This window comes from Perissodus microlepis, chromosome 12 (assembly GCF_051167445.1).
Source record: "Perissodus microlepis isolate ML-2025 ecotype Zambia chromosome 12, ASM5116744v1, whole genome shotgun sequence".
Classification (NCBI taxonomy): Eukaryota; Metazoa; Chordata; class Actinopteri; order Cichliformes; family Cichlidae; genus Perissodus; species Perissodus microlepis.
Genome location: NC_140472.1, coordinates 2,395,751 through 2,423,135, shown reverse-complemented (window position 1 = coordinate 2,423,135; position 27,385 = coordinate 2,395,751). Strand labels below are relative to the sequence as shown.

The following is a 27,385-nucleotide window of genomic DNA, read 5'->3' as shown; positions in this document are numbered from 1 at the left end:
TCTAGCTAGCTCCTGCACCTATGCCGGTCCCAGGGTAAGGGTAGCCAGAACCCAGTTCGTCCCTGCACCTGAATATGTTCCTTGGGTGGGGATGGCTGATGTTCAGCCAGGCCCAGCACCCGTTCCTGTTCACTGGAGGAGAGCAGTTTAGAGTCAGTCACCTGGTGTACAGTCGCCGGCTGTTCCTTCTGGAGGCTTGGGAGAACCCTTCCAACACCTTCTCATGTTTGCTGGTGGCTCTGGTAGGTCCGTTCAGCCACCACCTGCTCCACCGCCTGTGGCTTCCATGCCATTGCCGGCAGCGCCGTTGCCTCAGGCTTCCACACTCTCATCTGGTCCTGCCTCGGCTCGTCCTGCCTTGGCTCGTCCTGCCTAGGTTCATCCTGCGCCTACCAAGCCACGTCCAGTGGCCCAGCACCCGAGGGTTGTCGGTGACAGCCACGTCTGCTCCTCAGCCACCGTCTTCAACACAGTCGGCCTCCGGACCAGCTCCATTTTTGGACTATGGTTCTTTCGATCCCCAGGTTGACCCCCAGAACTGCTTTGGACTTTCTGTTTTGTCTCATGGTTGACCCAGCTCCTCTGGTTTGTTCTGGACTCCTGCTGCTGGGCTTTTGATTTTTCTGGACTCATCACTGGCAACCTGAGTTCTTTTGACTCAGTTTTGGTTTTGTTACATTGCCTTTCCTGTGCTCTTGTGTCTCGTTGCCTCAGTTATGATTTCATGTCTGTTATTTTCCGGTGTCGTCTGTGTCGGGTCTGTCTGTGTTTGGTCTGAGTGTTTCCGTTACTTCCTGTTTTACGTTGGTAGTCTCCTGTCTCCTGCACCATGTTCTGCTTTGGTTCACTTACTTTCAAGGTTCCTCATCTGATGTGTTATGTTCAGCTTTGCATTCTCTGTCTCGTTGTGTGTTGTTAGCCCCAGCTGTGTTCCCCATGTGTTTCCTGTTTCGTCCTCATTCCACGTGTATTTAAGTCCTTTGTTTTCTTCTGGGGGAAACAGCCACTGACAGGAGACCAGCAACCAAGCCAGAGGTAAAAGAAAACAAGGAACGTGCCCCAGCAGTAGTGAGCAGGGATGGGCAGTAACGCGCGTTACTGCCCATACATATACACATATACTGTAATCCGATTACTTTTTGTCAAGTAATGAGTAAAGTAAGGGATTACTATTGCAAAAACGGTAATTAGATTACTGTTACTTTCTCGTAAGCATGCTGCGTTACTGCGTTACTAAAACCGTGATTTTTTTGCAAGAATGTCTCATGACAGTGACGTAAGTGAGTGCGATGTTTGTGACAACAGCTGTGTGCAGATCAACAGTGGATCATATATCGAGTGCGGAGAGAGTATGAGCGTGCAGCGTTTAAAGCGTGGAAGTACTGACCTTACTTTGAGTTTGATTCCATAAAAAGTGACAAAAACATTAGCGTCCGCTGTTCACTGCGTGGGAAGAAAACTTGTTTTTACAGCAAAAAACCCCTAAACTTCCGAGCAAGCACCGAGTGCGCTGCCACGTAATGGGAAACTCACAGAGAAACTCGCGGATTCTTCCACTGACCGCTGCGGCACACCTGCACCAGGGCAAACCTCCGCCTGCCCCACTCCTGCTTTACAGGTGAAAATAAAGCAAAAGGACCGCTGAGTCTTTGATTTTATTTATTTTCTGCTGTGTTTTACTTGCATCTATTTGAAAGACTGAGTGTAAACACAAAAAAATATTTTATTTTATGTGCTGGAATGTGCAGAAAATAGGTTTGAATGTTAAACAAATTTCTTCCAGTCAGAGAATGTTGCATATAATTACATTTTTGCTTGATGCATAAAGTTAAAAGATTAAAACTAATAAAACAAGTTTTTAAAAGAGACTTTTTCATTTGATTACATTTTGTATGATGGATTATGCAGAAAAAGTAGAATTGGGCTGAAAGATCTATCACTTTATCACCTATTCAGGTTGTAAATCGTGTTTTTAAAAAGTAACTAAGTAATTAATTACTTTTGAAAATAAGTAATCAGTAAAGTAACGGGATTGCTTTTTGGGGGAAGTAATCAGTAATTAGTTACTGGTTACTTTTTTCAAGTAACTTGACCAACACTGGTAGTGAGACTGTCTACAGTCATGATTTGCTACATAAGCTGTAGCCGGAGACTGATGGATTCCACAATCCACGTGGAGACAACCCACGCAAACACGGGTAAAACATGCAAACTCTTTTTTTTTTTTTTTGCCTGTCCCGTTTGGTTCTTTTGCCATCAGAATTATTGTCTAAAGGCAAAGAAAGATGCCCAACGGATTTACTTTACCAAATGGACCATCCCAGCCTTGCCATATTGGTCTATTTGATTCACCTTTGCTTTTATTGTTTATTTTAATTTTCATTTGCTGAACATGGGACAGACTTGACTGGGGAAAAGAAAAGGGAAAAAGAAAGAGGGAAAGAAAAAGAGCGGGGAAGAGGGACGGTGATGAAGGGCAAAAACCAAAAACCAACAAAACAAACAGACAAAAAATACATATACACATATCAATCACCTGGATCACCTGTTGAGAAAGAAAAAAGAGAAAACAAGCAAAAACAGAGCAATATAATAAACAACATCATCGCGATGATCTATGTGAATATCACAGTAAATACTAAATATTAAACATTATTGTGCAGCACGTAAGATCGACAACGCACAGTGTGCTTTGAGGTAGGAGCCAAAAAGGGTGTAGTTTGTGTGTGTGAGCACCCGTGTGTACACCTGTGAGCATGGACGCGCTTGTATTTAAAAGGTTCCTTCATGTAATGATCTGCTAGAGGGTGTGGGGGCCACAGCCCCGTCCTCCTGGGCATGAAGCAGGCACGGAGGAGATCAAAACGCCAGACATCTAGAGGCAAACTCTGCAAACTCAACACAGATGGTGGAGTCAAACTCAGTCGAACTTGCTGTGAGGCAACAGCACTAACCAAAAGCAAAATTGGCCTTTAAATGTTGTCCAAGATAAAGACGATGTTGGATAACACCTCCCACCCACTCCATGACACACTGGTCAGTCACAGGAGCACGTTTAGTGAGAGACTAAGAGTACCAAAAAGCACCACTGAACGACACAGGAAATCATTCCTGTCTGTGGCCATCTCACTGCACAGCTCATCCACTTAACACACTGTTTACTGCAATAGCTACACCCTTTTTGCACATGCTCTTCTTTCTTATTCAAATATTTCCCCTAGGGATCAATAAAGTATTCTGATTCTCATTAAATGTAGGCAGAAAAGGTTCATTTAGGTCGGCACAAACATGCTGGTAAAAGGTCCTAAAAATATCTACTTTTTATTTTCTTACTTTGAGTACATTTCAGAACTTTTTCACTTTTATTAGAGTAAGGAAATTGAATCAGTACTTCAACTTTCAGAGTATTTTAACACAAGTACCTGTACTTCTACTTAGGAAGGTTAGCAAGAATCAGAAGACCATAGTTGTGATAAATGTCCCAGACAGCAACATCAGAAAGGAAACAGAGACATACCAGGGCCTGAACGAAAAATTGGAGTAGTTCAAGTTTCATTTGTCATATACAGGTGATAATGGCACATCACTACCAGCAATGTATTTCTTAGGCTCAGAGCCCCCTCAGTATTGCACCAAGAAAAGCAAAATTTGCACGTAAAGTAATAGATTCATCAACAACAACAACAACAAGCGTTGAATAAATAAATGCAGATTATGACAAAATACTGTAGTGGCTGTTGTGCAGAGGTAATTGTATACACATGTACAGTGATACAGCAAAAGCAGCTGTCAGATATTTCAGCAGTTCAGTACCCTTATGGCTTGTGGGTAGAAACTGTCCCTGAATCTGCTGGTGTGGGTGTGGATGCTCTCATACCTGCTGCCATCAAGCAGAAGCATTAAGAGTGTATTGCTGGGATCAGAGAGCATCTGGAGGGCCAACCTCATACAGTGCTGTCTGTAGAGGTTCTGAATGGCTGGCAGTGTAGACTTTGTGATACATTGTGCTGATTTGACCTTCCTCCATAGAGCTGAGGTCCTACCAGGTCATGACACAGCAAGACAGAATAATCTCAATGATGCATCGATAGAAGTTGAGAGTCCATGCCAAACATCCTCAGAGAAAAGAGCCACTGTTTCACTGCTTTTGTGATCACATCCACGTGTTGTGACCAGCTCTTATCCTCACTGATGTTAATTTCTAGAAACCTGAAGCATCTCCACCTCTGTCCCCTCGATGTCAGCAGGGGTGTGCCCTCCACCCTGCAGTCTCCTGTACTCCACAATGAGCTCCTTGGTCTTGGTGATTTTGATCAGCAGGTTGTCCCAACACCAGGGCTCTCCCCTCTGCTCTGTAAGCAGACTCCTCTCCATTCAAAATGCAATTAATGATGCTGGGTTCGTCTGCAAATGTAACAATGGTCTTGGAGCTGTGTGTGGCCTCACAGTCGTAGCTGAACAGGGTGTACAATAGGGGGGCTGAGCACACATCCCAGAGGGACACCAGTGTGGAGCATCAGTGTAGATGACGTGACAGACACCTGTGGTCTGTCCGTCAGAAAGTCCAGGATCCAGTTGCATAAGAAGACACTGATTAGCTGATTTCAAAGCTTGGTGATAAGCCTGAATGGAATTATTGTCAGGCAGCGCTGTGTGGCAGGCAGGAGTTGGACCCAAAATGCAGGCACGAGGTTTAAACACAAGGAACTCAGCTTAATTTGCTGGCAGGGAAAAAGCATACAAAAGCAAACTAAACTAAACTGGAACATCACAAACTAAACTCTAAACTCCTTTTCACTCCTTTGATTTTTTCCTCGTACTTTTTCTTCTGCCTCCTCGTCATGTCTGTCTTTGTGCGGACCTGCCGTGTTCTCCGTCGTTTTGTACAGAACTGTTTTTGGGGCAAATAAAATGCAAGTAGGGATTAAAACTGCAGAATTAATGATTACCGGTGCTGGAAATACTAGCGCTTGATGCAGTGTTTTGATTTTGTTGCCACTCGTACCCACAAAGCAATGCGCAAAAGTCACGTGGTCTGTCGAGCTCTATACAGAGTGACAGAAAACACAAGAAACTCAAAACATGCAAAGACACAGACCAAGAAACACAGACTTACACAGAACAGAGGGGGCACAGGGAAACATGAAGGGCAATGAATCAAAACTAGAAACCATAGAATAAATCACACGAGTACAAAATACAAAAATCACAAAGAACTAAAAACGCTGGGTCTGGAGACTCAGGATCCTGACAATTATGGTGCTGAAAGGGGAGCTTTAGTCAATAAACTTATGGTTCAGGTGGGAAACGACAGTGTGCAGAGCTAGCATTGTTGCATCATCTGTGAATCTGTTTAGTCTGTAGGCTAGAAGTGAAGATGTGATCTGAGTCCTGACTATACGCTCAAAGCACTTCATAACAGTGGAAGTGAGTGCTAGTGGGTGATAGTCATTGAGACAGCTTTATTAGGTTTCTTCGGGACAGGGATGATAGCAGTCCTCTTAAAGCATCAGGGGACTTCAACAGAGGTTGAAGACATCTCCCTGTTTTTTAACGCATGCTTTGAGAGCATGACCTGGGATGTTATCTGGTCCGGGTGCGTTTACTTTTTAAAGTAAATACACGGAAGCCTCAGACAGAAACTCCTCAGAAGCAGTCACCTCCCTGGTATGGATCTTACTTTCGTAACCAGTCTTGTTAATTATATGGCTGAGGTGCAAATGATAAATGGACTGATTCTAATACAGTGCTTTTATTCTCTCCTGGAGCACTCAAAGCACTTTATACAACATGCCACATTCAGCCATTCACACAAGCACTTTCTCCTATGCTTGTTAAGTGCTTTCTAGCTAACACTCACACACATTCATACTCTGGTGGATGTATTGGAGAATAACCTGGCGTTAGTATCTTGTCCAAGGATATTTGGCATGCAGACTGGGGGAGCCAGGGATTGAACCACCAACCTCCCAATCAGTAGATGACCAGCAGAACAACTGTAGGGACAGAGCATCTCCTTGGTAGAGCACATGATGGTAACTTGTGCATTTGGCTTGAGGTTGGTCTCTAGTGTTGTTTGCTACATCTTGATTTAATTCCTGATGAAGGCTCTTAGGGTCCTGTTGATCTTGTACAGTTGTAGGCATTCCAGGGTCCATGTGGAAGGCACTGAGTCATAGGCTTTGTTGTAGTCTTTCAAGGCGGTGCACAAATTAGTCAGTCTGGTCTTGCAGTGTCGAGCAACTGCTCTCTCTACAAAAAGCTGATTTTTTTTGCCCCTTTGGTGTTTCCACCAATTCCTTTCTATACCCCACTCATGTATGGAGCCATCTGCCTGGCTATCTTAGCCATTATAATGCCTGACAGGAGCTTCTATAGGGTACTGAAGCAGGTTATTGGCTGAGTCAGTCTATTCTGGGGATCCTTGGGTATCTGGACTGTTCAACCTAAAGTTAGCCTTTCTAGGTGTGTCTCCTGCATTTATGCTGCCAGACGTTCATGGAGTGCAGTCAGCTTCTTTGGCCAGTAGGTGTGAATCATGTCAGGGCCTGGTGCTGTCCAACTCTTCATATTGGAGACTCTTTCTTGGATATCTGTCACTGTAATGCCTACTGGATCCGGCTCCTTATATGGTCTGCACGTAGCTCCACTAGCCACTGAGAATTGTTGTTATGTGTTGCGTCCTTCTCCCATGTGCTCTTCTAATATTGCTTCATCTTCAGCCTTGGTGGGGCTGTTCCCCTGCCACTGAGAGTACACCTTAGATGGTTCAGTGGAGATCAGCTGGTTTATTTTCCTGCTTTTCTAGGTCTCTGGTATACCTCTGTAAGTGGCTGGCCAAGGCTGTGAGTCTTTGCATGCCAGTTTCCAAGGCCTCAGGTATGGGCAGCTTGCTGTTCTTCTTAGGCAATGATGATGGTTAACTGTGATTTACTCTAGCGTAGTGTTTTGTGGTTTCATTGTGAAGATTACACTTTTATGGTTAGATGTCTCCTTCATAAGGGTTTGTTTATTTTGCCTCACAAACTGGGTAAACCACAGACTCTGAAGTCTGTGATGTCCTGATGCTCATGCCAACAGATAAAATCATAATCTTTGTGGGGTACAGGCCCAAAGCACATAACAATATCCTTTAAGATGTGCCTATTCGTTTAAGGTAAGTATCCTTATTTCCAGAATGAATTTGACAATAATGTAGTTATGACAAATGCCTAAACATAGTACCTTTAACAGTATCCTTTAGCTGCTTTTCTTTCATCAGTGACAGGCAGCAACAGAGTCATGGAAGCTGGATGGAAATACCAGGCGTGCTATTGTGTCAGTGGCTAGTATGGGTGTTGCTGTCACCAGCCGCCAATTTGGAAGGGTACTTGTCTTGCCATTGGTCTGGTGGCTGTTGTTTGATGGGGTTGGGGGAGGGGATGGGCTTCATAGGGTGACAGAAAATAGAAAATGGAAAATTCCTGTGTGAAGTGCAGTCGTTGATCAGGTGTGAACTGCACAGCAGAGATCAGAGAAGGAGGGAGAGAGCAGACAGCTGCTGCAGCTCTACATAAAGCTCTTCCACGGCAGCATACCAACTGGCACTGGGGCCCAGGGTCTCACATTCTCACCACACTAGTAGAATGACCAAGCTGCTGGTAGGAGGAGAACTGTGCACAGATGGGAACTACATGTTTTTCCTCCACATATTTCATACAGTTTGTATCCTAGGAACACTCATGCAATCATATATCTTTGGCCTATAAGTTCCAAATAATAATAATTATAATAATAATAATGAATAACTGAACAGCTTCTCTAATTATTGATATTTTTTTTACATTATAGAAATGTTTTTAAATTGTGTGTGATTAAAAAGGCTGTATAATTAAAACATATTGTAATACAGGTAGCAGACTTTGTTTTAATGTGGGCCATTTTTAGCATACTTGGACCAGTGATGTTTTCTGATGTGACCCAGAATGTCATGACTCAACTGACATCTGGCCCATGTATAATCCACTTCTGTCTGATTTGAGCCAGTATCATGTTCCCTGGGTTTTGGCCTTGTGACGTCATAACCACAAGAACAAGTGGACTCAAAGGCAAGACCCAGGAGGTCAATGCAAGTTTAACTCTTTCACTGAAATAAGAAAATAATATTGCCTGGATACGAGTAGGTATAACACAGGTATTTACAGCACAGGGGTCCATGCAGCATAAGCATCTTTTCCATTAGTACCTACTCAGATTGACTCATCATGGATCGCCACGACTTGACTAGGATTGACTGATTTTCCATTACAATCCAGTACTACCTAATGGGCGTGGTTGTTGTCATAGCAACGCTTGAATACAACCAAAGCATGTGTACCAGAATAAACTAGGAGGGAACACAACAGAGCAAGGGCAGGTAAAGGAAAGCACCTAGCAAAGAGTGAAGATCTCAGCTGGCCTTGTATCCAGACCCAACCCGTAGTGGTCATGCTGAACATTGGTAGCATAATGTTCTCCATGGCTTAAATAGACCCTTTGAGGTCTGTGACACGTGCTCAGGGTGAACATACTCTCATTTGTGAAAAGCAAAGGTTCCCACTGGTCCAAAATTTTGTATTCTATGGCAGATGCCACTCAGGCTGCAAGGTGCCAGGCAATGAGCACAGGGCCCACTAGAGGATGTCAGGCCTCACCCTCATCAAGTCAATTCCTGATCGTTTGGCCAGAGACATTTACACCAGTGGCCTGCTGGAGGTCATTTTGTAGGGTTCTGGCAGTGCTTATCCAGTTTCTCCTAATACAAAAGACCCATCAAAGGACCCTAATACAGCAGTACCCATCCTCACTGGGTCCTGCTGATACGTTAAGGAACTTCTACAGCCCCGTCGAGCTCTCCAAGAATAACTGTTTATCTCCTGGAATCTGCTCTATGCTCTTGAGACTGTGTTGGAAGACAGAGCAAATTTTCTGCCATTGGCACATATTGATGTGCCATCCTAGAGGAGAGGCTGTGTATGCTCTGTGGAGTCCAGATATGATCTCATGGTACCAGTAGTGAACTAGTGAAACCCCCACCCCCCAGAAAAGACGAGGAGGGGAAGAAAATGCCATTAGCCTACACCTATAAAACCTGTTTGTTAAATTGATTTATATACACACAAATATATACATATATAAAGTTGATTCTCTGTCTTTGATTACAAATGTTTTTGTTGGCTTCTTCTGTGAACTGAAGAACACCTCAGTCTTTGACTCAAAAGGATTACTCTGAAGAATTCCTCAGGGCTAGTGTGTATGTGTGTGTATGTGTGTGTATGTGTGTGTGTGTGTGTGTGGGGGGGGGGGGGGGGGTTGTATTTTGACTGCGAGGCCCAGTGACATCCGCGGCATATGTCTGTAGCTTTGCCGTCAACTGATGACAGAATAAATCTTGAAAATGGCCATCAATTAGTCCTTGAAATCCCAAACCAGCCAAATAGAATGGCCTGATGTGTCCTCCGGGAGCAAGAGGTCACATGTTTCTCCATCCATAACTAATTTCTAATAAATGTCCAGTTTCCCTGAGCTGGTGTTCAGAGGTCACATTGTTTGCATGCTTTTTTTCCTCTCTGGCCAGATTCAGTAATTTTGTGAGGTTATCAAATGTTAAAATTAAAATTAGCTACATGCTGAAATGACAGCTCTTTATACTGTTGCTTCACTTTACTAATTTAGTGATTGTTTTTGTCTAACATTTACAGCACTTTGGTCCACGGAGGTTGTTTAAAAACATGCCGTATATAAATTAACTTTGACTTGACTTTGACTTGAATTGTTCCATGATAAATTAAAAGAAACTCACCTAAACCTTTTAAATATTGGCAATATCATTTGTTTAAAGAGAGCTAGTTATTTCACCACAAACACTGTGATGATTTATGTAGCTGGCTTTTTCTTTCCAAAAAAAGTCCATATAAAAGTTGTAAATAAAAATATTAATTGGCTGTAAACACAGTCAGTAAAAGGAACTGCTATATTTCCAGTTTGTTGACCATAATGTGCTATATAATACGATGCCTTTCCCTGCTAAAGCACATCATTACAAACTACAAAAATAAATTATTAATTTGTTTTGAACATCAGTTTGTTTAATATAGATTTTTTTCCCATAACTTGTGCTACCATTACATTGTGTGTGCAATGCATTGTGGATAAATGACCTGTAAAAAAAATAAGGCTAGACTTTGATTGTAATAGGAAGAAAAAGAATGAGTGGAAATTGCTTGTGGATGAAGACAATTCCAAATGAGAAGCCGACATGTATTTCTTCCATTGAGTCATTAAAAGAGTTTACAAACACTGCTCATTATCAGTGGTGACTAAAACCATAAGTTGTGCCAAAAGTCTAAAGTGCTTTTCACGGTGAGTGAAAAGCACTTTAACAAATGTGAATAATTTGAAACATTGAAACACTAGAGGCTCTTCCGCTTGGCAATAAACCATCCGCCGTGAACATGAACCAGTGGTCACCACCCTGATTGTGGAGTAAGCTGATAAGATACGATTCAGTCAGCCCAGAAATCCCCAAGTGTTCAGTGTTTTGTCAGATGCAGTAGTATGGTGGCCAGCAGATGTATGCAACCCAGTAATTATAAATCCTGTTTGTACATGTGAACATGAAATTGACAAGTGACAGTTTTTTTAATTTCATAAAAAGATATCTGCAGTTTTTTTAAATATGAGATTTAAATTGATAATGGTAGAAGTCAGGATTCCTTGACCAGCTGAGTGCTTTGTATAGGTACATTTTGATAATAAAAGATCAATAAAATTATTTGTAAGCATTTTAAAATACAGATAAATAGGATCAAAATTATACTTAAAAGATATAAAACAAAAGTGAGAACAAAGAGTAATGTTTTTTTTTATGAGGCTTTAAAAGAGATTTGAGTAGTATGAAGAGATTCTGTAGAACTGAAAGGCACTGGCTAATTGTTTTTTTACTCATTTAGTCTTGGTCAAGATTTTAGAAGCAGCTATGAGAGTCCCACCTGTGGATCTGTGCTCTGGTCTGTGGGTATATATCAGTTAGTTCTTAAACGACACAACAGAAAGTGCAGCTTCATGCCAATACCATCAATTAAAAGGCAACAATGAATTTCTCGAGCCCTCTCTTCAGTTACTGCTTCAAAGCAACAGCACGTGTGTCACTACTATTAGCGACAGCGTCTGTCTTCAGAAAGCGATCTGGCTTGGGTATGACCTTGCATCTAACCCTGTTAGATATGCGCCTTGAGCATGTTCATTGCTCAGTGACGTTTTGCTCCTTAAAAATAACACAGATGCTGGGCCCTGTTTGACACTGTGGACTCTGCGTAGCTGGGCAGCATCCAGCTATTTTCATTAGCACCACCCCTTGTAACCCCTCACCCTCCCATACTCTCAGTGTCTGTTGCCCTGAGAATTGCAGTTGTGTGAGTCACTTTATTAGTTTTGAAGTCTGACATGTTCCTAAGTTCTCTGACTGCTTCATCTGCAGGCAGAGCCTGTCTGCAACTGGCAAGTGTTAATCACGGATCAGCAACTTGGGTTTCACCTGTCAGACATTGGAGCGCTGCAGGACTGGGAGGGATTTGCACAGTCTGGTCACTTTAACAATGTTGTCTGTCACCCATTACCTCTTACATATCCGCTTTAGTTATTCACACACCTTATTCTGACTTGCAGATGCTACATTTTAAACATTGTTTTCACATGTGCAGATTCATAATTCTGCAGTGCTGGCATTGTTCTTCATTAAGGCAACTTTTATCCCATGATTATCACATTAGGATTTCCATTATGATTGCTTGAATACGTGTGTGTACAAAGACCTTGAAGTGGAATACTCATTATAGATATAGGGGGTGGGGAAACTAGTTCAAATTTATTGCCTGCGTCAGCTGTGTCAAATTTGGCAAGCTCAAATGGTCAGCTTCCAAATGGCAGGGCAATACCTAAGGGTCAGCAGCCTTTGTAATAAGCACGAAGTTGTACATTTTCATCTCTCTCTGCCTGTGAGCCGTCATCAAAATAAAAACTAATGACACACATTCTGAATAGAACATTCCTAGGATGCAGAATCAGTTGACTGGGAGCAGTGAAGATTGATCTGATTGTGAAGGACAAGAAGACCCCCACTGCTCGCCCAAGTGAATCCTCCATTCTTTTCTTTTTAAATTTTTCTCTTCTTTTGATCATTCATAAGGGGACCACCCACTTTCTGAACCTTTGCCTCTATTTTTGCAGGGTCAGAAAGAGTTGCCAGTTGCTTTTTATGGCTGAGATTTTTACGATGTGGTCAGAGCTGTTTGGAGACCACCAGCTCCCCTTTGGTTTGTCACTGGAGCTACAGTAGCCCTGAGAAAGGCCGGAGTTGTGTGGGAGTTTGCAAAAGAAAAAAGTCTGATGAAACCAAAACACAATGCTGTTATTTGTATCCATATGTCATTAAATTTCCTAAACAAATATTATTGACTTTTATACAAATATGGTGCAGTTGAAAAGGCTGCTGCTCAAGTAATGTACATTTTTTTCACCAATTAACTTGGCACGGCAGCTAATAAATAGCAGAGCACATACTAAGAATAACTGTTCAATCAGTCAAATTAATGTCACTTTGTTCTGCGATAAACTGAACTAATTTCTCCTTCATTAGGTTGGTAAGCTTTAATGTGTAATTGCATCAAACTGTTTCAGAGCTCTAATGTGTAGCCATCATGGTAAAATAATTAACTGGCGTTAAAATGTTTATTTTACTGCTCTGAGCGCTAACTCACCAGATTAACCCTTGTGTGGTGTTCATATTTTTGTTACTCAGCCAGTGTTCATGGGTCTGGTGGACCCGCTAGAGTTTTTGGCTTTCCAAATTAACACTATCAAACAATTTTATGTTAAATTACTAAACAGATGTTTACTTCATCCCCATTACAACCCATATGAACAGCAAACATAGTTATTTTTTCCCTTTACCTTTGTTAGATCACATTTATGAATTAATGTGCTTCTCGTTTTTTTTGGGGTTTTTTTATAAAATGTTATAAAAAACATAAATCAGTTCTAATCAAGTGGAGTGAGTGGAAAGACAACACATTTACACGTGAAGCAATATGTTTCACAACTAAATGGGATCAGCTGCTCATCAATGGTGACATTAGGCCCAGGGTTGTAAAACAGGGGGAGGTGGTGCACACACTTATCCCACACTGTCCTGATGGCAGCTAGCTTGTCTCTCTGCCGTCGAGCTGGTCTGTCGTCTCGGTCATCAAAACGGATAATCCTGGAAATTTTGTGGAAGTTTTCCAGAGACATTGATGCACGGAAAGGTTCTTGCCGGTTTCTGCATCCCACAGGGATTCTGTGGATTCCCCTTTGGACCTGAAAACTCCTGCAAGGATAAGAACCCCAAAGTAGGCCTTTGGGGTTCTTAGATCAATTTGGTCCATCTCCTTCCACCTCTCTCCAAAAACACACCTTCCTTCTAGATTACTGCAATCCAGAATAATTTTCTGGATGGAATCTGGGATGAAAAGCTCAAATGAAGACTTGATGTCCTGCACATGAGTAACTGTCAGCCGTGTTGGCCCTGACTTATCACAGTAACAGCTCTGCAAGGTGGCTCATTTCTTGGGCAAGAAGACCATTCAATTTCACCAGTTATTGACATCCATATTTCTTCACTTGCTGTCTGGTGGGCTTGTTCTGGTCCTGGAGCTGGCTGCTGATGGGGTACTCGTCTTCGTTTTGTTACTAAACGGTGCTCAACCTCATCCTCTTCTTCAAAGTCACTGTCAGACTCTGAATTTTCAGAAATGTGAAATATTCTGAACCCTCTTTGTCAACATCATCATCCGAAGCCCCTCTCTCTTCCAAAATCAATTGGATGGCCCTCGCAGCAGATAATCTTTTGCCATCTTGATCAGTTGTGATAAATAACCACACTGGCAAAGTCTTATTTATAGTATTATGCCCCTAATTTGCAGGTGGGACAGGGTATGAGAAAATAAAATTTGGATCCCTCAAGAAAGAGGGTAAAATGTGCGGGAATGTAAGAGCAGACGTGTTGATAGTTGAATTTTCAACAATGTTGCAACTTTGTGCGGAGCAGGAGGGGAAGAAAACACTATCAGCAGCACCAGAAAGGAGGAAGACAGAGTGTGGGAACACAGGACCTACACTTTCAACACTTTTATTAGACCTGGGTCCAGTGGACCCGAACACCTTGAATGTAATGTAAATGCGTGGGGGGAGGTACAGTATGAGGTCATTGAAAATTAGTTCAGATTTATGTTCTTCACAGAAAATAAACCAAAGCCAATGAATTTCAGGTTGAAAAAATAATTAATTGTTTAATTTTTCTTTTGAAAAAAACTGAAAACGGGTCTCACAGACCCGAACACCATACAAGGGTTAATCATTTTCTGCAGCATTAATTGCGTTCTCTTGTGTTCTAGTTAACTGTTGTATTTTTATGTCCTTTGCAGATGTTTAATCACTGTTTGATAACATCTCTGGAGTAGGCAGCACTAATAAGCATCATTTTCTGTGAAAGAAAAATTGTATGATCCATGTAGAGATTGGTTAGATTCTCCCTTTAATGAGAATGTGCAGGGGAAACTCAGGGTTAACTTAATGAGCTGATAGCCAGTTTCGTGTGGCATTTATCCTGATCGCCATTGTTAGTGTAAGTGAATTCAGATAACAGAAAGTTACCTATGTTGAACAAGCCTCATATTATAAAACCCTCGAGGAACCCTGCCTATGAAATAGATAAAGAGACCACATGCACGCTGACAGGTGAGAGAGAGGGAAAACCAGGGAGGACAAACAGGTCGACACAAGAGGACCCCTGGTCCATGTTCTCTTTGCTTTTTTCATAAAAATGGGGGAGTTTGAAGGGGGAAGCACCCCTGAGCAGTGTGTTCAGCAAAACAGTACAAATGGGGGTTAAAGTGAGGGTGAGTACAAATCATACATTATAGAAGTCACAGAAACGTCCAAACGTTTTAAAACTTATAGGTAAAGTCAAACTAACTTTCAGTTAAACAGCTGCCAAATCGATAGTCCAGACAGTAAAGTGTACAATATAGTGCTGGATTTAAAGATGCATCCATTCATCAGTTTTCTCTTTCTTTCTTTTTCATATAAGCCGAAAAGCCCAGAACTCCCTCTCCTCAGCCATCTCACCCAGCTTGTCGAGGAGAACAACATTAATGGCTGGGTTTGGCGTTCTCAGACCAGTCGAGATATATAATCTCTCCAGGGTTTGCCCCAGGGTCTCCTCCTGATGGGATTTGCAAGGAACACCTCACCCAAGAGGTGCCCAGGAGGCTGTGAAAAATTGTACCCTTGGCGATCCATCACTCCCTTGATGCACCTCCCACAGAATACTCCAAGGGACAAATGCCTTCTCCGAGTCTACAAAATACATTTAGACTGGTTGAATGAACTCACATGAACCCTCAAATATGTGTCCTGCGACCAGAGTGAAACACAAATTGTTCCTACTGTATCTGAGATTCGAAAAACCAATGGACTCTCCTTTTCAGCACCCTGGCATGGACTTTCATGGTGAGGCTGAGGAGTGTGATTTCCCTATAGTTGGAGCACATTCTCAAGTCTGGTGAGAGTGAGGGGAGAACCGGAGTCGCCCCCCTCGTCCACACACTCTGCCTCCTCTATGGAAGATGTGTCAGTGGGATTAAGGAGGTCCTTGAAGTATTCCTTCCACCGCCCTCAGTCCTCGGTTGAAATCAGCAGCACTAACCACACTGTGGTTAGTGCTGCTCCACCAGCTGGTTCCAGGGTTATCCCCATGACAGGCACCAACAACCTTGCAGCCACCGCTCAGTGCAGCAGCCTCAGCAACAGAGGTGCTGAAAATGATCCTTCTGCTGAAATGCTTTGGTGAGAGTTGAAGATCTCGTGGACCACGGCCTTTATTAGGCATTCCCAGCATACCCTCATTATACATTTAGGTGCACCAGGTCCAGGTGACACCAAAGTCACTTGGATGAGTGACCAAACATTTCTCCAATTGAAAACGGCCAGATGAACAGAATCAACCGTTTGGGGGTAAAGATAAAGATATTAAATATTTTATTTACCCCAGATTTGGAGTATTCCTTTGTTGCAGCACTTGTCTGCTATTACTAATAATAAGATATAACTATCAGATAAAACAAACCGAATTTAGGAAGAATTATAAAGGGCCTTGCAGGTGTATTATACAGAGTTTTTGCATGTTGCATTAAATATTTTCTGTATCTTCTGCCCTGCAGTAATGTGTTTGACATATGTATTGGAAGTTGACGATGTAGAGGAGCAGGGCAAGCTACATTTCATGAGGGCCATCTCCTCTGAATCTTCATCCTGTATCCCATTACATAAACATCTTGCTGACAACAGAGAAAACAGTGAGTTCCAAAGTGATGACAGCAAGTCCTGCAACAGCCATCATACATCAAGTACAGAATAATTCCTGCTAGCTTGTGTAACTGCGGGTCATGTTTCTTAAGCTTGCAGAATGCTACCTATGAGGTGAATTGTTAATGTGACTTATAAAGTAAGTTCAGTTTGTGTCAGCTAATGTCAGGAGCAAAAGAAATACTAACATTGAAACAAAAAGCTTTGCTCTAGAAAAACATCTGAACAGCTTCAGAGCTTTACATCACGTGTGGGCTGCAGCACAGTGCTTAAGAGTCTTTGAAATACTATGAATGAAGAGACAGCCTTAAAAGGTGGGATTGAAATATATTGTTGACTTAGACTGCCTGGTTTTCTCCTGCTAAGTTATTCCAGGGCTTTAGTGGCCCTGACTGCCAATACTCTATTCCCTTTCTTGATTTAAGTTTTGTCTATACGTACATGTATATAGTTTTTTTTTAAATGCGATTTTTCAATACACTTGTTAAAAAGAAAATTTTATCCACTCTAGAACTGTTTTGAAAAATTATCTCCATTCACAACGTAAAAAACAACGTCAGGCACTATCAAGAGCACATCAAAGGAACAGCTGGCACACAGTCAGAAAAGGAGATAAAGACTTGTCCACACACTGAGGCCCGAGGTCTGAGGCTCTAAAGCACTATAACTGCCTTGTGTGGTACCAGTAGGTCATTCATTTAACTGGGACCAAAAGTCTTAAAATCAGTTCCATAACATATTCTGAGCTGGTATAAAGCAGCTTAACTGATGGCAATGCAATCTGCAGACCTGCTGACAGAATATCTTTATGAATGTTTAATGTTTGTGAAAAGTGTTTCTGGGATATACAAAGTATTTGGGATGAGTAAGGATCCATAAACAGAATGCAAGTACGCAATGGTCAGCACAATGCTAATGCCCAACCTGTTCTCATGTTACATATTGATTGTTCATCAGGGCTACAACAAGACTAGAACTAGGTTGTTGTTTTTTTGTTTGTTTTTTTAATCCAAACCCAGCCATTAATTTTTGACATCTAAACCTGTTTTATAAAAGAAATCTAACCAGATTTTTTATCACTAAACTCAACCAAATTATAATAAAAACCAAAAACTAACATACAATGAAAGTGCACCATTCACTACCCCAACTCTGTATATAGATTTTAGATAAGATGCATTTCAATCATAGATTCAGCTTAAGGAAAAGATTAGGGGTCAGGCATTTATCTTATATCCTCAACCTAACAACCATGATAGTTACAGTATTCTTAGGATGCTAAGTCACAATTTCAACACACTGATTTGGAGCACAAAACTTATTTAAGTTATAGCGTAGGCCAGTGACCTTGGTGTGCACCGTTTCCAAAGTAATTTGTAGGGATGGTGTTCCGATCCAAGTTCTTTTCAGTTTTTTTTAATAGAAATTATTTTGGAAAAATAATCATTTCAAACTCGTTTCACCTCAGATGTCCCTGAGAAACAGAGAAAGCTGCACAGACACACTAACGAATTTTCTTCTGAGAAATTTGCAGTTCAGCAGTTTCACGGCAAGCAGGGATGCTTCCAGTTTGATCAAAGTATTTCTTTCACAGTTAATAATAAACATATATTTGTATTTATTTTTTATTTCTAACCATATAATCTCTAATTTAATTTTCCTAGTCTTAGTTTTCTTATTGTCTGAAATCAAGGTTTTATCATTTCATTTATCACATGAACAAATCATTCACTCAGTCACTGAATTTATGCTGTTTGTAAGAATTTTGTTGTCAGTTTATTTTTTCTTTCAGACAGTTTACGATGAATGGGAGAGAGCGTTCTCATCGCATGGATGATGTGGAACTGTCACTGCAGCATTATATGCTGGCACGGGCCAAGTTATTTCCCCAGGCAAACAAAAACACACTTGCTGCAGCCTGCATCATGCTGTTAAATCATCACTCACATTACTAAGTGTGTGTTTTCTTACTAAGACAATACTAATTGTTGTTCCACTAGAGGAGAACTGATGGATGAGTTGATGGGCTTACAGTAAAGGTGACATCAGCAGTCAGTAACACTGACTCCTGTCAAGCAGTTAAAAACAGATCAACATGTCAGAGATGCCTAACTGCTGCATTTTACTGCTTTATTGCCCTCGGTGGGGATGATTGTAGTAGTGAGGTCAAGAGAACGTGAGAAGGCCAAGACGTGAAGGCACTTGAAGCTTCATGTTACACTGTTGTTCACAAAATACACCTCATCTGGACCCAGCAGCTAACAAAATACACGCCCATCTACCAGCTCTGCTGTCTTCTCAGATCTTCTTTGATCATTTTTTCTTCTCTACCTTTTCTCTCATTCCTATTCCCCTCTTTAGTTTTTCTCCACTTGCCTTTTCTGTTCTTTTCCTTCTTTCACCTCTCATATTTCCCCTGTTCTAATTCTCCTCATCATCTTTCTTTTCCTTGTCTTTTCTGGCTCCTCTTTTTTACCTTCCTTTATTTTCTCTTTCATTTTGTCTCATTCGTCTTTTTTCATTTCTGTTTGATTTTCTGTTTTCTTCTTGTTGTTTATTGTTTTTGAGCATTTTGCGTGCAGGTAACATTTTACTGCTCTAAATCAAATTTCTAAATCCTGACAATGCAACACAGAATTAAGGTTTGTTCAGGGTTTCCCATTTTGTTGGAGGAGAGGGTACCTGGACAGAAATTTCCAGGTCAGCTGAGGTCAGATACTGATGATACGAATTCACCCCAAATGTATTCCATCTGTTTGAGCTCATGACTCTGTGTAGGCCAGTCTAGTTCTTTCACACCAAACTCGCTCATTCGTGCTTTTATGGCCCTTGCTTTGTGCGCTAGTGCACAGTCATATTGGAACCGTAAAGTTCATGCCAAAACGGTTCCCAGAAAGTTGGGAATATGAAATTGTCCAGAGCTGTCTTGGTATGCTGAAGCATTAAGAGTTTCTTTCACTGGAGTTAAGGATCTGAGGCCAACTCCTGAAAAACAACCGCAGATCAGACTCATCCATCAGATTGCCAGATGGAGAAGCGTGATTAATCGCTCCAGAGAACCCGTCTACACTGCTCTAGAGTCCAGTGGAGATGTGCTTTACACCACTGTATCCCTGGATTTGCATTGTGCTCAGTGATATAAGGTTTGGATGCAGCTGCTCCGCCACAGAAACCCATTCCATGAAGCTCTCCATGCGCTGCTCTTGAGCTAATCTGAAGGCCACATGAGGTGGGGAGGTCTGTAACAATTGACTATGCAGAAAGATGAAGACCTTCTGCCTCAGCATCCACCGACCACACTAAGTGATTTTATTCAGCCCTACCACTTCTTGTCTGAGTTTCTGTCATTACCAGTTGCTTTCACATAGTTATAGTACCATTAAAAGTTGACTGTGGAATATTTAGTAGCGAGGCCTTTTCATGACTGGACTTGTTCCCCAGGGGGCTCCTGAGAGAGACTCGTTCTTTCACAAATGTTTGTAGAAGCAGTCTGCATGACTAGGTCACTGATTTTATACACCTGTGGCCATGGAAATGATTGGAACGCATGAATTCAGTGATTTACATGGGAAAGAGACTACCTTTGGCAATATCGTGTATCTGACCATGTGTTGATTGCATGCAGTTAAAACAGTCCATAGGGAATGTAATACGGGAACACAGTGGCCAGTATGCAGTCTCAAAACCACTGACTATTGCTTTAATGTCTACTGGGCATCTGCTAAGTGGAAGATCAGTGCTTCAACCACTGAACCCCAAACCACTTTTTGTTAATGGGCCACATGGGCTGAACTTAGGCAGCAAGGACGGAGGTGACTCTTCTTAGCTGATATGATCATGAGAGGTGTGACTCTGGGTGAACAGAGAGCTATTAGTCTGAGAAGTCCAAATAAATTCTGTAAGGAAAGTCCAATTAGTGAGTGAAAGTGAGGTAGCTTACTTGGACTCCTGAGGAAGAGGTGACTGGTCTGCTTTTCCACAGGTGGAGAGAATGCTGCAGGCAGTTGAGTAAGTGAGGTGAGTGCTCCAGGAAGAGCCTTCAGGTAAGGCACAAACTGCTATATATATATTTTTTTTCAGAAAACTCATGTGCTGTCCGTCTCACACTTGTAGCAAACATAGCAGAGCTGGTGACTGATGTTTATCTGCTGGGTTTCAACAATCGTGCACTGGTATTGTGTCCAGTTGCACTCCTGTTTTCACATTATAAAACTTTATGTAGGGTAGGAAAGCAAAAGGTCGTTTATCTTGAACAGAGAGCTTTTACAAACTAGAGTGGTTTTCAACATTAAATCGGAACAGGAAAAAAACAAAACCTAAGGACAACATCCAAAATTGCCTTGCGTAGATTTCTTACACTGTTTTGGCCGGATTAAGAAAAGGCTGTTCTGAACTCCACTGTTAGCGCAGCTCAGGAGCTTCTCTCGGGATGCTGATTGCTCATGTGAAGAAAAAACACACCTTTTGTCTAAATGATTTGTTTTACATGAGCCCAAAGTGTGACCAGGTAACACAAGCAGAAGTGTTGTGGGGGGTTGCTGTAGTTTCATTAACACCTCCCAACATTTCCCATAAATTGCTATTAGGCTTCTCATTTTCAAACACAGTGCTGTAATTAATGTTGAAAAGTAGATTAAACCCTGACAGACAGGCGACCTGTCCCAGGTGTTTCCCTCTGGAAGGACAAGTTAAACATAACTAAAGCACAGATGTCATTTCTTAAACACAACACTGACAGCAGTATTCGCTTCAGTTTTTATTTATATATCACTAATCCACGACAGCAGTGAATTGCAGGGGTAAATTGAAAAATAGATCCTGTGGGTATTTTTAAAGAATTGAAGCGTAATCATCAACATCTGCAATAAACAGACTGACCGAACCTTTGGTCAGGGCAAACGTGTTTTTCATTGTACTGAAACTGTGTGTGATGCAAATGTGCTGTGAAAACTGTATTTTGCATTTACAGTTTCAAGAAAAGCTTAGAAAGTTTCGAGAAATCTGTCTTAGCACTTCTGACAAACTGTAAATTATTGGTCCCGCTGCTGTCCCCACCCACAAGATTTCAAGGAGGGACTTGAGCCTTTCACCATTTAACCAGTGAGTAGCCGGGTCCCAGTGACACAGAGGGCTTTTCAAAAGCTGGAATCAAACCAAGCAGGAGCGCAGCGAGCTGGGGATCCCCTCACGTTTCCATCCTAGTCATGTAAAGAGCAGCATTACAGCCTTTCTGCTTTATAATGGATGCGTCCGCTTTTGATGTTTCGAAGAATTTTTCACTACCCAATCAGCTGGATCAGTTTTCTGATAAATGAGACAGGAAATAACTGCTGCAGACTTTGTCGGTGTGGATGGACAGGTCAGGAGTGCATATGCGACACTGTGGGAACGCTTGGATTTATTTACCGCATCCTTCTGGGATTTACTGCCGAAAGAACTCTGCTCCTTGACCGGTTAAAATAAGAGAGAGAATGTATGGAATAAACCAACACTGTATTTACATGTAAGCGGGCCACACACTCTGATTGTATGATAGCCACAAAAAATCACTTCTTTGTTGCTCATTCATTTTTTGTTACTCCTGCAGATCGTTTCATTTTTTCGTGCTGTGGTGTCAGGCTCAGGTAAGCCACTAAAACTTAAACCTGTTAACAATAAGGAATAGTTGAAAGAAGGAACAATTACAAGGCTACAATCCAAACGACATTTGAATATGAGTGCCGATGTTAGTGTGCAAAAGAATATTCATTTGTGAAAAAATCTGACGTATTTTGGTGCTTCTAAAATTGGCTATCGTTTCTTTATCCCAGATTAGAAAGACAACATTATGTATTTTATTTTTCCCTTTGCATAAAAAAGGGGGAGAATCACCCGTCTCCTAATTTTAACCAGTATGTGAGGACGCAGGGCGCAGTGACGGACCAGCTCAGCCGAAGACAGGTCAGAGTTTACCAGCTCTACAGTCGCACTAGCGGGAAACACGTCCAGATTCACGGCAAAAGGGTCACCGCCACCGCCGAGGATGGAAATCTGTACGGTAAGAGCTAACAAATTATTTTAAGAATAACCAAGGATTACGATCGCCTACCGTTAGATATTTCATGAGAAAGCATTAAGTTGTCAATTTTCTTTCCAGCAGCCCATCCCTCGAAAAAATAATACAAAAACATTTACGTGAAAAAGATTTTCAACTGATTTGTTTTATGTTCTTCTTCTTCTTAATGTAAAGGTACATTTTTGTTGAAACACGCAAACTATGAAGTACAGTTAACATTTGGGCAATTAACATCATTTAAAACGTGTCAGGATAAATATGTAATGATCACAAACTGGTTTAATACATTTAGTTATAATTTAATACATTTATATTGACAGACTCTCACCACCGGATTGTATTTTTATTTTGAGTAGAGCTGCCACAGTATGAACTTTTCTCTACATTAATATTATGGCTGAATATTCATGTAAAATATTACTGATATTATTATTAATGTTTCCTTAGGAAATAATAATAATAATAATAATAATAATAATAATATAATAATAATAATAATAATTATAGTACATTTTGTGACTATGTAACTATACCTGTACAGAAACCTCGAAAAGAGCAATTGCACACTTATTTACCATATCTCAAATGTGTATTACATTCACAATATATTTGATATTTAAAAATCATGGATATCATCAGTAGGCTTTGAGTATTAATTTATTTTTCTAAAATCCAATTGAAGAAGTTAAAAATTCTGAAATTTGTTCATTCCACAATTTCTATATATTGTAATAGTTGCATTATCAAAAGGCACAAAATGATGCTAGCCACATACTAAAAAAGGGCCATTTTCCACAAAGTAGCTGAACATGTTAATAAAGTGTCATACATTTTTTTCTGTTAAAAGCTTTAACATTTTGATCTTCCAAATAGGAGAAAATTCTATATTCAGTAGAAATTCAGTTAAAATCCACTGAGACGTCAACTGAACCGAAACCGTACTCCTGTCCCAATAAGTCACAAATGACTTGGTGGAGGTTAAGAGGCTAAGGGTTTTGCATAGTTTGGCAGAATGCAGTACACTAGTCTGCAATCAGTGACAATGCCTTGTTAAAGAGACTCTTCCGAGGAATTAGTGACAATCTGGAGTTTTGTGGTTCCCCACAGCGCAGCTATTTAGCCCCTGCTGGGCACTGATGTCCTCAGGCAAAGCCAGCAGTTTCACATCCAGCCTGCCCGTCCCTCCCACTTTGAGGTGTTTTCAGTCCTGTATGTTAATTCAGCCTCCCTGCTGTATCCATGAAACCATCGTCTGATGAATTTAGTGGCTGATTAGGACAAGCCCTTTGTTTCTGTAGTCCCAATACACAAGACTGTTGTAATGGCCATGATTAACTGCAGAATAATAAGTGAGAATGTATATTCAGCTTGCAAGATCTAGGTCTTTAATGACCAGACATAACATTTGTTTAATCAGTTGGTGTTTTGACTTTCATCAGGTTGTTATCACTAAGGAGTTTCAGCTCAACAGAGTCCACAGAGCAAAGAAGTGCAGATTCTTATACTAACAGCTTGCACATTAACTCATTATCCCTGCAGGTTTTATATCTGTAGTGAATAGCAGACACTAAATGCTGGTCATACACGGTACAGCAGAAATTGGGCTTTATATTTCAGTGTCACTGTGTGCTTTCAATAATACCTGATTCCCATAAAGACATTTTGTACATGACTTATTACACACACAAGACAAAAGTGAGTCTGTGGCTGTGTCCTAGGCTCCTTTTGTCTTCAGCCCCCTGACAGTCTTGTGTCTTTCCCGCAGCTCGCCTGTTTGTTGAGACAGACACCTTTGGCAGTCGAGTTAGGATAAGAGGTGCAGAAAGTGGGCGCTACCTCTGTATGAACCGGAAGGGGAAGCTTGTTGGAAAGGTATGTTTTGAGGAGTATGTGTTAACACAGTAGCAGAAACTACACCTATGCTGACTTTAGTGAGCAAAGTAGGGGACAAATGTGGTGAAGCAAAAAGAAATAAAGAAACAAAAAAGCGGTCAAACTGTGTTATAGTAGACTGATACTTTGTCAGTGAACTTTAGCATCTTACCTGAACATCCACCAGGTCAACCCATCTAGGGTTAGTGTTGGGTTTTGTTTTAGCTACACTCTAAACAGGAAGGTTTTCAGAAACTACAATATTTTATATTTTAAATGAAGTACACTTTGCCAATGCAGTATTTTTTTTCCAAAACTTTTATTTGGGGTAGATATTAACTGAACGCAAACCCCACTCCTAACCCTAACTGTAACCCTAGGTTCCCAATGATCTGGTGGATGCTGGTGGATACTGAGAGGTTAAGGCAAAATGAACACCTTGAACATCTTGAAAATGAACACATCAGGTAGAACACATCAGTGCTATTGTTCCGTCTGTAGCATGTAAAGTTAGCGTAACCATCTTCCCATAAGATGGACAAAAAAATCTTACATATCTGGAAAACCACTTATGAGAAAACTTTTCCTCAGAGGAAATACAGACTTTACTTTAACAGACTGCATATCCAATAAAACATACACTGTAGCTCAGATGCTAAAGCTCCAGTCCATTGTTACTGAATTCTCATACCTTGTCAGTCACTTCAGGACATGATGTAGTACTGGAAAAAAGGGATCCTCTCAGGACTGAGTGATATCACTCAGTCCTATTGGCCATGGTTGACAATGACTGGGGGAAGTACCCTCCCATCATGCACACCCTGTGTGTTTGGTCATAAGTCAACTCTCCACTTCCTTCACGGAAATGGAAAAGATGGAATCACATATCTGGCTGACATGACAAGTCATAAATCTCGTTCTCATCACGATTCAGAGGTGTTGAAATTGTGGCTGCTGTGATATCTGTACAGAGATAAGAAGTTCAGTGACACAGTCTGTAGGTAAAGATAAAAAGAACAGTTCTTTTCAATAATTCTGTGTACAAAGTTGCAACAAACTTGAATGTAACCATCACACATTGTCTGTTACATTTTTCTAGTATTATAGATTGTACCTGTTATCAACATATCAGAAGATGACAACAAATGATTAAATCACATTAGTTTCCTTTGATCATTGGGGAAAGGGGTGATTACATTTTTAATTTGATGCCTATCAACTGTTTTAACATAATCTAAAATCAGAAGCTTAGCGCAGCATAAAGACAGCTAGCACATCTCTGTGCAAAGGTAACAATATTTGCCAGCATTTAACCACGTGAGGCTTAAGTCGTTATCATTGACGATCACAACTTTAACCCTAATTCTAATCTTAGGCAATGATAATATGAACGTTTTGGTTTTCCATTTTTCTTCCAAATCTTGGCAATAAGGGAACAAATAGAACAATAATTCCAACTGAAATACATGAATACAAGTCATAAAGACTACCAGTTCCAACCCTAACCCTCACCTTAGGCAATCTGAATACGTTTTGTTTTTGCAATTAGTGGAGAAAGAAAATAATAATTCTACCTGACACACATCAGAAGCTATTTGCATAAGTGAGTCAGCAGAAGCTCACTGTTGAGTAAACTGAAATAAGAAGGGTTATTGTTCTGGGTTATTGCTTGTTCTCTCAGCATCTCATTTATATCAGAATTTGGTTTTGTCTTCCAAATGTTAGTCTTATTTTAAGCTGTTTGAACTGACATTTTTTGACACTGTATAAAGCCATTTATTCCATGAGTTCCAGCAATAATTTTATATATAGATGAATCGGTTTTTGTCCAGGTGTAACACAAGAAACCTTTCTGTCTTCTCACACAGCCAAATGGCCGGAGCAAAGATTGTATCTTCACTGAGATTGTACTGGAGAACAATTACACAGCCTTCCAGAATGCCAAGTATGAGGGCTGGTATGTGGCTTTCACCCGGAAAGGGAGGCCCATCAAAGCCTCCAGAACGAGGGAGAATCAGAGAGAGGTCCATTTCATCAAGAGGCTGCACACAGGATTACCTCCCTTCCCCAACACGGACCAAAGTAAACCATTTGAGTTCATCAGATTTCCGTCCACACGTAGAGCGAAGCGGAACAGGAAAATCACCTAGCTCTTCCTAGGCGCAGCAAAAGTGATGGACTGATGACAGTTGTGACATGGGAAGAAACAGATGCAACTTTATTTTTGTATATTTTTTGACAAGTGAAAAATTCCTTAGATGCCATAATATTGCTGTAAAATGATCATGTGTAAATACTGAAAGAGAGTAAAGCAAGTGGATTGTATTAAATTGTCTATTGCGTCTGTGCGAGTGTTGAGGGATGAAGTGACACGATGCATAGGGTGGCTAGCAAGAAATCCGAGGAAGCCTATGAAACAGCCCACGACACCATTAGATACTACACTTTCACATTTCAAATCAATCATAAAATACATTCAGTTGTGCTTTAAAGGATGTTTTTCTTTATGTTCCAGTAGGTCGACACAATACTACCATTCACACCACAAGGAAACATTTTTAAAGTAGCAGGTAACAAACGAAGAGCTCCAATAAGGCCATTTTGGAGACAGCTGGACAGTTAGATTTAAAACAAATTTGAATTTTTGGCCCAAACATGCTGGCTGGATTCAGCCCTACATTTGTTATGAAGGGGTAATCTATCCAGAGAGATCAGAAGGGGGGTTGCCACTTCAATTAAAAAAGAAAGAATGGAGAAACATATTTTAATTTGATGTAAAATCTAATTTTTCCTAATAAAATGACATTAAATGTTTAGCTGTATTACACAATCACTGTCTAGATATTTGCTCTGACGTTGTAATCGGATCAATGACATACCACATTTTCTCCTAGCCTAGTGGCAAAGATATTTCATGTATCAACGTGCATGAACTAAAGGGAATGTTTTGGATTTTAGGACACTACTCAACCTCATGGGAATGCTAAGGGTGAAATCTGTACATTATCAGTGTCAGCAAGATTTGTTCTGTGTACG

General features: G+C 40.9%; 2 protein-coding genes across 3 annotated transcripts in view; both read left to right on the top strand.

Annotated features, from left to right (window-relative positions):
* Window positions 1-16,249, top strand: part of LOC146375579 (negative elongation factor B-like) — a 51,644-nt gene extending 35,395 nt beyond the window's left edge. The window contains exon 6 of one of the 2 annotated variants that reach the window (XM_084946566.1): window positions 15,146-16,249. In XM_084946566.1, coding sequence (XP_084802692.1) covers window positions 15,146-15,250 — 105 coding nt within the window. In that variant the 3' untranslated portion in view covers window positions 15,251-16,249. The remainder of the gene's footprint in view (window positions 1-15,145) is intronic. The other variant, XM_084946565.1, reaches the window with a different exon arrangement.
* Window positions 16,250-18,158: 1,909 nt separating this feature from the next.
* Window positions 18,159-26,673, top strand: fgf17 (fibroblast growth factor 17). Its single transcript, XM_084947218.1, has 5 exons — window positions 18,159-21,925; window positions 22,010-22,046; window positions 22,282-22,459; window positions 24,243-24,349; window positions 26,218-26,673. The coding sequence occupies exons 1-5, from the start codon at window positions 21,894-21,896 to the stop codon at window positions 26,497-26,499; spliced, it is 636 nt and encodes a 211-aa protein (XP_084803344.1). The 5' UTR covers window positions 18,159-21,893; the 3' UTR covers window positions 26,500-26,673.
* The last annotated feature ends 712 nt before the right edge of the window (window positions 26,674-27,385 follow it).

Coding starts and splice junctions, on each gene's coding strand:
- fgf17 (XM_084947218.1), top strand. CDS start 21,894: ATGTATGGAATAAACCAACACTGTATTTACAT. Junction 21,926..22,009: donor AACCAACACTGTATTTACAT/GTAAGCGGGCCA, acceptor TTACTCCTGCAG/ATCGTTTCATTTTTTCGTGC. Junction 24,350..26,217: donor AGGGGAAGCTTGTTGGAAAG/GTATGTTTTGAG, acceptor CTTCTCACACAG/CCAAATGGCCGGAGCAAAGA.